The 13103-nt window shown below is 41.6% G+C and overlaps 1 protein-coding gene across 4 annotated transcripts in view; it reads left to right on the top strand.

Annotated features, from left to right (window-relative positions):
• nfic (nuclear factor I/C) overlaps nucleotides 1–13103 on the top strand; it is an 813295-nt gene that overhangs the window by 627633 nt on the left and 172559 nt on the right. For all 4 annotated transcript variants that reach the window (XM_087976064.1, XM_087976061.1, XM_087976063.1 and 1 more), the window contains exon 6: nucleotides 2021–2145. In XM_087976064.1, the coding sequence (XP_087832190.1) occupies nucleotides 2021–2145 (125 nt within the window). The remainder of the gene's footprint in view (nucleotides 1–2020; nucleotides 2146–13103) is intronic.

Below are 13103 nucleotides of genomic sequence, written 5' to 3'. Positions count from 1 at the left end.
ACTTGTTGGGCCGAAGGGCCTGTTTCCACACTGTAAGTAATCTAGAAATGCTTTACCAAGTGGCTTTAGTCCACAATACTGTTGAATAGAAATCAACACCAGATATATATCGTGTAAATTCACGATACATGTGAGCTGTTCTTTGTGAGAGGTGCTGTTCTCTGATGACTAGTGGAGCATTTTCACAGTGTCATCACGGAAGCTGTAAAAATGCTGCTAGCAATTCTGATATAGCAAGGTTGCAGCATGTTTATAGCATGAAACCGGTGTAATCAGTCATCTACGATTTCCACAGAATAATAGCTTAGTGACACTCTTGTCTTGCATTTGCTGGACTTCTATCTACTTTTTAAAAAGAATTATTTATTTATGTGTTGCAGGAAATTGCAGTCATGGAGCAGGAATGGAACATATGGCCTCTCAAACCTGCTCTTCCATTCTGAATGATTTTTGCTGATTGTCTGCTGGACATTTGCCCAGTATTTTGCGTTGAGCATTTGTTTTGAGCAATGAGGCCACCTCCCAGGAGTTCAAGGGCACTCAGTGTCTGATTAAGAGACCTCAGGAATGAGGGTGCCTGCTGAGAGCCAAATCTCCTGCCATTACTGCTGAACCTTCTGCCGTGCTGTCTGCTGTACCCTCATCACTAATCTGTGCCCAGAGTCTTTTGGCAATTCTGGGCCAGTCCTGGTGAGCTTTGTATCCACAGAAGCAGCCACCACTCCCACTGGAACTACCTAGCAATGTACAGCTGCTAGCCTACTACTAGGTGACAGCACGTGGAAGATGGGAATTCCATCCTTAGAGTCCTTGAACCTAGGCAAGGCCAGCCACTGTCCAGTTAAGTGCTTGATGGTACTTAATTAAATTGATTTTCCCTAAAGGTAAGCTCTCTGGTAAGACCCCCATCACCTCCATTAAATATTGCTCAATGATTTACCCCAATTCCACTATTTATTTAATTTTCTTCCATTTTCTGAAGGAATTAAACCCCTGAGCTCTTTGGTTCAGTGGTACAGTCTATAGCTCTGAGCTGGGAGACCCAGATTCAAATCCCACCTGTTCCAGTTATATGTAACAACATCTGTGTTCAGGTTAATTGGAAAATTGTGGTCCTCTTATGGCACAGTAGTAGTGTCTCTACCCTTGGATTGGGAGGCCAGGGTTCAAGTCCTACTTGCTCCAGAGGTGTATAATAACATCTCTGTACAGGTTGATTAGAAAAATAGGTTAAACCCCTCATAGTCATTGAGTTACCTTTGAGGGAGAAAGAGAGAAATTACAATTACATCCTCATATCACTGTAAATCTACTGAAGGCAGGGTAGGCCTTAAACACTTCCGTGCCAAACTATTACAAACAGGAATATTGAACTTGCTTGAAGTAATGCTTGCCAAATTGGTGAGATTGGATAAATGGAATGTGATGCTCATTGTTAGAATTCTTGTCTTATCATAAGATAATGTATCAACATATCTCTTGTGGCATAGGATTTGCTGCTTTACAATGTGATGAATTGTTGGGTCCTTTAATGTATTTTCTTGCTGCTGAAGGAGATTGTTGTGTGACTAAGAATGCAAAAAATGGGAGCAGGAGTAGACCATATGAACTCTTGAAGCTGTTCTGCTATTCAGTATGGTCAGAGCTGACTGTCTTCCTCAATTTCATTGTGCCATCAGCTCCCAATAATCCTTGATTTTACGTGAGGTCAAAAATCTATATGTCTCAGCTTTGAGTATATTCAGTGATGGTGCTTCCCTTGTGCTCTGTGATAGAGAAAGGTCCACAACCCACTGAGTGTAAAACTCTCTGAATCACAGTCCTGAATGATCAACTCTGTCCCCTGCAATTGTGCCCCACCTTGTGTTTCTCAGACAGGCAAAATGACTTCTTGTCATCTACCCTTGTCAAGCCTCTTCAGAATTTTCAGACAACTTTGGGGTTAAAAAAAGGCAAATGTAAAAGGTATGGCATGTTTTTTTTATTTTCAACATGTAAGAGAATCTTTCTTCCTCAACAGAAGTAAAAGACACAAATCTGGTTCAATGGAAGATGATATTGACACTAGTCCAGGTGGGGAGTTTTACCCTTCACCAAGCTCACCTGCAAGCAGCAGTAGGAACTGGCAGGAGGAAATGGAAGGAGGTGAGTACAGAAATTGATTGTTTAAGATTTCTCCTCCAGGGAGACTGTGCTGACAATGCATTGTCCTTTGAGATCATTCAAAATGTTCTGTTGTTAAAGTGAACTCAAGTTGTTTCGCAGTGGTTCCAATAGCAGAGTATAATTTGAACATGAATGTTTTGCTTAGGTAAATATGTCTTCTTGGAGACATGTTTTGCACCATGAGGGCATGAATTAGTATAGAATGTATTTTCATTTATATAATTAGTGACACTTTTGAATAAATACCCTTTAAATGTACCTCTCCTTTTCACTTTGCAAGCTATTTCCTCTATCAGTTTTAATTCCCATTATGCTGTGCACTGTTCTTTGCCCAAAGGATTGATGTAAAAACTGCTGTCAGACTGAGTTCAAAGAGTCGAGAAAGAACTATCTGAAATCCCTTCCCTGATGGGAACACTTCAGGACAAAGTTTTGGTAAAGGGTTTGCCAATGTCCTGCTGTAAGATTTTGTAGATTCAGTGGAAATCTCATCGAAAGGCTATAAATGGCCGTTCTTTCTTGTTGAACTCCAAGTAATGTTGCAGGTGGGGACTGGGAGAGCTTGCGAAAGATTACTGACTCTTTTTTTGCTAAGTCCTTCCTTCATTGGTCCTCCCAGATCAGACCTCATGGGGAATAATGCAGTGAGACAGAGCAAATGAAAGGTAGGAGGTAGAATAAGTGTACAAGAGTGAAGAATAAAGAAAAGCTGTTGAGTTATCTTAGTGTCTGCAACTTTGAGACATTGCAATAGTACTGACTTTTCTCTTTTCTACAATATATATGCAACTATTACCATTCCCAAACAATCATCAGCATTCTCCACACCTCAAAGTCCTTCAAATAGACTCAATAGGCCAAAGGACCTCTTTAGTACTGTGTATGATTTTATATAATGTGTAATTCTACAAATATATAAAATGTACAAATATAAAGAAAATAAAGTTGCTGATGAAGTACTGTAAGCTTGGTCAATGAGTGGGCTTTAAGAAGAGTTATGAAGAAACAGCAGCAAGAGAGTTTAGTGAAGGAATTCCAGAATGTGGGACCAAGGCAGCTCCGGCACGAATGATGTGATGAGGAAGGTAGAATGGGCAACTAAGAGTCATTGGCAGTCAGGAGAGGTTGGCACTACAGCAACATATAGCAAATAGTGCAGAGTGAGGCCAGAAGGGTTTTAAACGGCATTGAGAATGTTGTAAGTTTGAACACTTAGGATAAGGATTGGTAAGTAGGATTGGTAAGTAGGATTTGATGGGTGAAAGGCTACTGCAGCCAATTAAATAAATTGAAGTCTATGCAAGATGAAAAGCTGGTGACAGGACTGTTGGAATAGTTGAGTTTGAAGGTAGCAAAGGTTGGTTGAGATTCCATACATGTTGGCATTGGTGGTTTGTGTGACTTCAAGGATACAGGGTTTGAAATTCAGCTTAGAATCAACAATCAAAAAGTGGTGCAGGGCCAAAAACTGATCTGCTCAGGGCAGCTCAGTCTGTGGAAGGAGTACGTTAATTGGCATTCTGATCATTATTAACTATGTGAGAAGCTAAACATCTGCTTCATGCAGCTAAATGGGATAATAAAATTGTACTGATATTTGTCACCCTGCTCAATTCCTATTGTGTGTCCAATCTGCAACTTTATCAAGAGTCATAATCAATAATTTGCAATACATATAACAAATCGCATATCACGTGGTGCATAGTTTAGACCATAAATATCTGTGGTCTCTGTCCTGTTAACATTCAGGTGGCTCTCTGCTCATATGAGGCTGTATTTCTGAGTAGATTATTTAACTGTGTTCAGATTGCTGCAAAAAGAAAATCTGAAAGAAACTGTTTGTAAAATGCAAGTAGGGTGGTCCTTGAAAATGTTGAACTTCATTGTGCCTTTGCTTCATTGACCTCAGTTGATTTACTCCAGCTGCTGCAGCAAATTCTGGTGATGGAAGCTTCAATTTTCTTCTGTGGTTCTATGTCTTCATTTTCATGTGTGGTTCTCTATATAATACCATGATTTTCTCTGCAAGAACTAACAGCATGAGAAATGCGATGCTCTTGTGTCGAAGCACAAAGGGTCAGATAAATATAGAACTTGCTTACCAAGATATGTTTTACTGGTTGTGATTTTCTTAAAATGCAGAAAAATTATATGCTTTGCAAATATTTGTATTACACCATTGTTATTCTGTAATTAATTGCATGTAAATTCAAAACTAAAGAAGCAAAAGATTTAGCACATGATTCTATTTCCAAATCATGTTGATGGCTACAAAAAATATGTGCTAGATTTACTCAGTGTAAAAGAACAGTTTTTATTCAGTTCCCAATTCCAAACCAAAGGAAAAGGAACAGAAGTTTTAAAGGCTTCTAAGGGGGTGGCATGGTGGCTCAGTGATTAGCACTGCTGCCTCACAGTGCCAGGGACCCAGGTTTGATTCCAGCCTTGTGCGACGATCTGTGTGGAGTTTGCATATTCTTCCTGTGTCTCCATGGCTTTCCTCCAGTTGTTCTAGTTTCCTCCCATAGTCCAAAGATGTGCAAGTTAGGTGAATTAGCCCATAGTCTCAGGGATCTGTAGGTTAGATGCATTAGTTAGGGGAATGGGTCTGGGTGGGTTACATTTTGGAGGGTCAGTGTGAACTTATTGGGTGAAATAGCCTGTTTCCACATTGTAGGGATTCTATGAATACGAATGAAAGAGGTAGGAAGTGATTAGCCTTAAAATTTTTAACAAACAGGTGATTGAGGGCTGTGCAATAGTGTTGTGTATATGGATTTCAGAAGGTATTGATAAGTTACCATATATTGGACCAGTTGGCAAAATTGAAGCCAGTAGAACAAAAAGGTTCAATACAGCAAGATGGATGTAAAATTGGTGAAGGAAAATGAAACAGAGACGTGGCAAATAGAAGTCTTTCAAATTGTAAGGAGAAATATATTGAGATCCCTATGTCCAGATCCCTTTTTATCCTCTTTGGCTTCATGTGAGGTCCCAGAGGACAGGAAAATAGCCAATGTTGTCCCATTGTTTGAGAAGGGTAGCAGGGATAATTCAGGAAATTACAGGCCTGTGAGCCTCATGACAGTGGTAGGAAAGTTATTGGAAAGGATTCTCAGGGACAAGATATATACAAATTTAGGGGCAAATGGGCATATTAATAATAGACAGCATGGTTTTGTGCAGGGGAGGTCATGCCCCTCACTAACTCGATCAGGTTTTTTGAAGAGATGACAAAGATGGTTAATGAGGGAAAAGCGGTTGATATGTTGTCTACATGGACATCAATAAACACATCAATAAACTCTTTGACAAAGTCCTTCAAGGCAGATTGGTACAAAAGGTGATGTCACATAGTATCAGGGGTGAGCTGGCAAGATGGATACAAAACTTACTTAGTCATAGGAAACAGAGGGTAGCAGTGGAAGGATGTTTTTTGGAATGGAGAGTAGTGACTAGTGGTGTTCCACAGGGATCAGTGCTGGGACCTCTGCTGTTCGTGGTCTGCATAAATGATTTGGAGGAAACATGGCTGATCTAATTAGTACATTTGCGGACAATCAAAGATTGTTGGAGTTGCAGATAGTGAAGAGGATTATCAAAGGATACAGCAGGATATTGATCAGTTGGAGGTGCGAGCAGAAAAATGGCAGATGGAGTTTAATCTGGACAAATATGGGGGTATACATTTTGGAAGGTCAAGTCCAGGTGGAAATTATTCAGTGGATGGTAGAACTCTTAGGAGTATTGATATAGAGGGAGATCTGGATGTGCAGGTCCACAGATCACTGAAGGTGGCAGTACAGGTAGATAACGTAGTAAAAAAGGCCTATGGCATGCTTGCCTTCACAGGAAGGGGCATTGAGTATAGGCAGAGGCAAGTTATGCTACAGTTTTACAGAACTTTAGTTAGGCCACACTTTGAACATTATGTACAGTTCTGATCACCGCACTACCAGAAGGATATGAATGTTTTATGGATGTTGTCTGGAATGTGGTATTTTAGCTATGAGGAAAGGTTGGAGAGATTGGGTTTGTTTTCACTGGAACACAGGAGGTTGAGGGGACGACCTGATAGAAGTTTATAAGATTGTGAGTGGCATGGACAGAGTGTAAAGTATGAGGCTTTTTCCCAGGGTGGAGGGGTCAATTACTGGGGTTACAGGTTTCTGATGTGGTGGAGGGGTGATGTTTAAAAGAGATGTGTGAGGCAAGTTTTTCACACAAATGGTGGTGAGTGCCTTGAACGCACTCCCAGAGGAAGTTGTAGAAGCAGATACAATAGCAGAATTCAAGAAGCACCTGGATGAGTTTATGAATAGGAAGGGAGTAGAGGGATACAGATCCTAAAAGTGAAGACTATTTTAGTATGGAAGGACAAAATGTGTCGGCACAGACTTAGACAGTTGAAGGGCCTGTTCCTGTGTTGTTTTGTTCTTTGTTGAGACATTGCTCATTTTGAAATTTGCAGATGACCCAAAACATTGAGGTATAATTATTTCCTGTGTAATTGATGAAGTACAGTGGCTCCATAGTTAGCACTGCTGTGCCAGGGACCCAGGTTCGATTCCTCGGGCAACTGTCTGTGTGGAGTTTACACATTCTTCCCGTGTCTGCGTGGGTTTCCTCCAGATGCTCTGTCTTCCTCGAAGTGGACTCTATTGGCCAAATGGCCTACTTCCACACTGTAGGGATTTTATGATTCTTCTAACCATTAGGAAGATTGTAATAAACTTCAGGAGGGATTAGACTAGTGAACAGGGCAGACTCATGGCAGTTCAGTAGGGTTCAGCATGGCTGATGCATTTTGGTGAGAGAGTGAAATGCTTATCAAGTAATCATGATTTGGAGATGCCGGTGTTGGACTGGGGTGTACAAAGTTAAAAATCACACAACACCAGGTCAAATTAAACCTGTTGGACCATAACCTGGTGTTGTGTGATTTTTAACTTAATATCAAGTAAAGGAAGTGTAAAAAGAGAGAAACCTCAGACTGAATTTTACCAGAAATCTACCAGGTATCAATTTTGGGGAGAGTTTCCCTCTGTGAGCTCTGGTTTGTTATTTCTCACAGTTTCCTGTTGCTCACTTCATTATGTATTTGCCATGTCTCTGGCAGCATGCTCACACTATATTGCACTCACCTGTGGAGGAGGTACTCACTACTGTCAGTAATCTCTGGGATTTCCATTAGCAGTGCCATATTTAAAGCAAAGCTGTGTGTCAGGTCAGTTATAGAACACACAGAGGGAGGAGAAGTAAAATGAACAGCTTCTGAGGGCACACAGGTAGGCAGGAGGACACTTCATTGGAAGTAGAAACCCACATCATAAATGTATTGCTACTTTAGATCATCATCTGTCAGACTGACTGTCATTGTAACAGCAGTTACAGAAATCAAGCTGCGCAGGCTACCTAGCCTTAATGCCACACCATGTTAGAACCCTTTTCAGGGGAGTGCAACCCTTTCTCTAACACCAAGTGCAATATAACCTCGTCTTCTTATTACACATGGGAGCATCACACATTGTAAAACCTTCAAAAAGTTGAAAATGTTAACTTTTGTTGTGCAACATGAAGAGCAAACAAAAAGGCTGCATTTGTTTCAGGCAATAAACTGCTTACCTTTCAAGCAGCAACACATTTGCAGTCAGTGAATTGTCCCTTTAGCTAACTCAGATTTAGTGGAATCAAGTCCTGTCCAGCCTGTTGTGCCCACAGTTGTACAACTCTATCATGATGTGGGTCATGTTGCTTAATCTCCTCATCTTCATCCTCAGGTGACAGCTACCACTCTCCCAGCTCTTCAGCATCCATTGCATCCCTTCTTTGCCTACTCACTTGCAAGGATTATGAAGTGTTTTCAATTGTGGTGTGTCCTCCTGACTGTTAACAGTTCCCCCTGACTTGACTGAGGATTCCTTCCCTCAGACTATAAAACAAGACCATTGGTTGAAGCACATTCAATCTGCCCACTGGAACATGCTGTGTGTTCTTCATTGGTATAACAAGGTGCCATAGAAAAGCCCTTGGCCTGCGGACACCATGTCAAACTGCCTGGCTTTGTATCGGCACTAAAATGCAAGGCAAGTCAGAAGTGGATTGAGGAATGGCAGGTGAAGTTTAATTCAGATAATTGTGAGATGCTGCATTTTGGTAAGACAAGCCAGGGCAGGACCTACACAGTTAATGGTAGGCCTGTGGGGAGTATTGTTGAACAGAGAGACCTAGGATTGCAGATACATGGTTCCTTAAAAGTGGCTTTGCAGGTAGACAGGTTGCTGAACAGGACATATGGCATGCTTGTCTTCATTGGTCTGAGCACTGAATGGGAGTTTGGATAAGCCATTACAGTTGTACAAGTAAGGCCATCCACATCCAGAGGATCATTAGCCACCAATTCCAGCGGATGCCATCGCGAGGCACTTTATCCCCCTGTTTGTTAGCAACCCACAAGGACCGTTCTCTCTGGGACACCCTGATCCACTCCTCCTTCACTCCAAAACAAACCCCATAATCCCATAGCATCTTCCCCTGCAACCGCAGAAGATGCAAGTCCTTCCTCAGTATCTAAGGCTCCAAACAAACCTTCCAGACGAAGCAGTGCTTTACCTTCACTTGACTCAGTCTAGTTTACTGTAATCACTGCTCACTCTGTGGTCTCTTCTACGTTGAGGAACCAAGGGGTAGACTGGGTGAGCACATCACAGAACACATAGCTGTGAAGACCCTGAGCTTCCAGTTGCCTGCCACTTCAACACACCACATTGTTCCCCTGGCCAACATCTCTGTCTCAGGCTTGTGACAGTGCTCCAGCACAGCTCAGCGCAAACTGGAAGAACACCTCATTTTCTGCTTGGGAACTGTACAACCTTCTGGACTCAATAGCAAGTTCAATAATTTTGGGGCTTGAGACACTTCCTCCCCTGTCCTTACCCCAATCCCCACACATCAGGCCTTGTTATCACATGGTTTGCTATTACATACTATTGTTAGTTTCTAATAGTCTCCATTACCAGCTATTCATTGTCCCAGGCTGAGCATTATTCACTCCTTTGTCTGTCTGACTGTTTTTCTCTATTTTTGGGGTCTACCTCAATGTACTGTTTACTCCTTACGCCCTCCCCCCAGTCTATCTTCTGCTTGAAAACAACTTTTTCTTAACCATCCGTTCTGAAGAAGAGTCCCTGGACCAAAATGTTCACTCTGATCTCTCTCCCCAAATGCTGCCAGAACTGCTGGGACTTTACAACAGTTTCTGTTTTCGTTTGTGACCGGTGAGTCCACATTTGGAGTACTGTGTACAATTCCTGTTGCCTTGCTATAAGAAGGATGTTATTAAACTAGAAAGGTGCAAAACAATATTGACAAGGACGTTACCAAGACTGGAAGGTTTGAATTAAAGATAGAGGCTGGACAAGCTGGGGGGATGAGATTGAGGTGACCTTATAGAAGTTCAAAAAATCATGAAGGGCAGAGATTAAAGGTGAGTAGCCAAGGTCTTTTCCCCAACCTAGGGGAGTCTAAAACTAGAGGATATGGGTTTAAGGTGAGAAAGGAAAAATTTAAAAGGGACCTGACGGACAACTTTTTCACACAGAGGGTGAAGCATATCTGAATCGAGCTCCCAGAAGAAGTGATAGAGGCGGGTAAAAATCACATTTAGACAGCTACATGGATAGAAAAGGTTTAGAAAGATATAGGCCAAATGCAGGCAAATGGGACTAGTTCAGTTTAGGAAACTTTTTCAGTATTGGTGAGTTGGGCCGAAGGGCCTTTTTTCATGCTGTATGACTCTAATAGAACTGGATTAATATTTGAAGGAGAAAATATGTTCATAATATATGGAAAGAGGAACTTAATAGATTGCTTTTTGAAAGAGCTAACATAGTTTGAATGGGCACAATAGCCTCTTTCTGTGACAAGCTTTTTTTAAAATTTTATGAAATCAGAGAGAAGGTGCAGAAAAGTTCTGCTAGAATGGTTTCAGGCATAAAGTTTTTCCTCATCAGTTCCATGAGTTATGATTGCACTGGAGGAGATACAGAGGACATTCACCAGGATGTTGCTTGGAATGCAACTCTTTCACTTTGTAGCGAAGCTGGGTAAGTTTGGGTTGTTCCCTTAGGAGCAGAGAAGGTTTTGTGGGGATGTGTGGAAGGTGTATACGATTATGAGAGACATGACAGGGTGAATAATAATTAACTGTTTCCCTTAGTCAAAGCATCAAATATAAGGGGACATAATTTTAGCATGAAAGGCAGGAAGTTTAGATGGGATTGGAGGAAAAGGTTTTCACCCAGAGGGGGCTGGGAGTCTGGAATACACTGCCTGGGAGGTTAGTTGATGCAGGTAACCATACAAATTTTAAAAAATGCTTCATTGAGCACTTGAAATGTGATAACGTTCAAGGCTATGGGCCCAATACTGGAAGTTAGTGCAAGATATTAGTGTAGATTTCATGTAACTTAGTAGTACAGACTTGTTGGGACAAATGATCGCTTTGCTGTATGATTCTATAAGTTCAGCCTACCAGAACTAGGGGTGGACTAGCCCAGAAGCAGGCATGAGTAAATGGTCAAGGCTGTGAGTGAAAGCAATTTCAGCTAATATTTGGTGGCATACATTTTTAGGTGCGCTGTGCCTGATTGGTGCTACTTTCAAGATTAGTAAATGAGGAAAATCCGCTCTAATGTTCTTGGTGAATTCAATGAATGGATAATAGCCTTAAAAGTAATGTTGGGTGAAAAGAATTGTGAATGAAACTGAACGGGAATGTTTGGTGTAAAGTGATTTTATACTCAGAGGTCTAGATATGATTGCTTTTATGAATATCTATTTCTGAGTTTGCCACTATTCAGATCAGCTTTTCGGCAGCTCTCACTCCTAATTGTCACATGTAGATTGTTTTAAAGGAAGTACACAGATCCATTCTAAGGTCTTGTTGGATGTTGAAGTAAAATTCAGTTAACTGAGAAGAGAATTTTTAAAAAAATATTGTGGGAAGTGAGCATCTGTTGAGGAGTCATTGAGCCAAAAAACACAATATTTCCTGGAATTCAAATGGAGGCTGAAGATCATGATGGTATGAATTATTTGCTGAGGCTTGACTGAGTTTTTTGGACTGACAACATTTTTCATGTAAATAATATCTTTAACGTACTAAAAATATTCCAACTTGCTTCAACCAAGTAACAACAGACCCCAGTCAACACTGAACTAAAGAATAAGGTACGAAGAAAGATCATCAACAGCTCGGTCATATAGGTGGCATTTTAGATGGAGTCTGTGAGAAGCAGAGGGTACTGGAGAGACAGAAATATTCAGAGAGAACGTTTCAAACCTTGCAGCTTAAATATTGAAGCCACAGCTGCTAAATATGACCTGATGTGAGTAGGTGGGGCACAAGAAACCAGGTTTAGGGCAATTTGGAAGAATACAGAGTTCTTGAAGGGGTTATAGGGAGGGAGACACAGTTACAGATAAGGAAATGGATGACCACAAATTATTATACAGAAAAGGATGAGAATGTTAAAGTGGATGCATATGGGGGCCAGGAGCCCATCTCAGTTAGCAGGAAATGGGGCAGTAGGACTTGGTGTAGGTAAGGATGCAGCAGCAGGGTTTTGGATAAGCTGAATTTTACGGAATGAGAAGGACAGAAACCTGGCTTGGAGAGCACTAGAATAATAAATCCAGAGAGACAGAGTATTCAGCTTTCTTTCATCAACAATGTATGTACCATTGACAAGACACGAGCCAATGTTTTAGTGTAATTTATGTTTGACATGCCCTCACATTAATTCAGGAAACTAGCTGGTAAGGAACATTGACAAGAACAAAGAAAATTACAGCACAGGAACTGGCCCTTCGGCGCTCTAAACCTGCGCTGATCCAGATCCTCAATCTAAACCTGTCGCCTATTTTCTAAGGATCTGTATCCCTCCGCTCCCTGCTCATTCATGTATCTGTCTAGATGCATCTTAAGTGATGCTATCATGCCCTCCTCTACCACCTCCACTGGAAACATGTTCCAGGCACCCACCACCTTCTGCGTAAAGAACTTTCAACACATATCTCCCTTAAGCTTTTCTCCTCTCACCAAGAACTCGTGACCCCCAGTAATTCAGTCCTTCACTCTGGGGGAAAAAGCTTCTTACTATCCACCCCGTCTATATCTCTCCTGATTTGCAGACCTCAATCAGGTCCCCCCTCAACCTCAGTCTTTCCAATGAAAATAATCCTAATCTACTCGACCTCTCTTCATAGCTAGTGCCCTCCATACCAGGCAACATCCTGGTGAACCTCCTCTGCGCCCTCTGCAAAGCATTCACAACCTTTTGGTAATATTCCAAAGTATTCCAAATGTGGCAGAACCAAAGTCCTATACAACTATAGGACCATCCTGTATGACCTGCCAATTCTTGCACTTGTGCCCCATCCAATGATGGAAAGCATGCCGTATGCCTTCTTGACCATTCTATCGACCTGTGTTGCCACCTTCAAAGTACAATGGACCTGAACACCCAGATCTCTGTACACCAATTTTCCCCAGGGCTTTTCCATTTACCGTATAATTCACTCTTGAATTGGTTCTACCAAAATGCATCACCTCGCATTTGCCCGGACTGAAGTCCATCTGTCATTTCTCTGCCCAACTCTCCAATCTATCTACATTCTGCTACATTCTCTAACAGTCCCCTTCACTATCTGCTACTCCACCAATCTAAGTGTCATCTGCAAACTTGCTAATCAGACCACCTACACCTTCCTCCAGATCATTTATGTATATCACAAACAACAGTGGTTCCAACATGGATCTCTGTGGAACATGACCGGTCACAGTTCTCCATTTTGAAAAGCTTCCTTCCACTACTACTGTCTGTCTTCCGCTGCCCAGCTAGTTCTCTATCCATCTAGCTTGTACACCCTGGATC

This window comes from Chiloscyllium plagiosum, unplaced genomic scaffold (genome assembly GCF_037043375.1).
Source record: "Chiloscyllium plagiosum isolate Xiang-an unplaced genomic scaffold, Cpla_swu_hap1 HiC_scaffold_28, whole genome shotgun sequence".
In the NCBI taxonomy this organism is placed as follows: Eukaryota; Metazoa; Chordata; class Chondrichthyes; order Orectolobiformes; family Hemiscylliidae; genus Chiloscyllium; species Chiloscyllium plagiosum.
The sequence above is the reverse complement of the archived record's forward strand: the minus strand, read 5'-3'. Positions and strand labels throughout refer to the sequence as shown.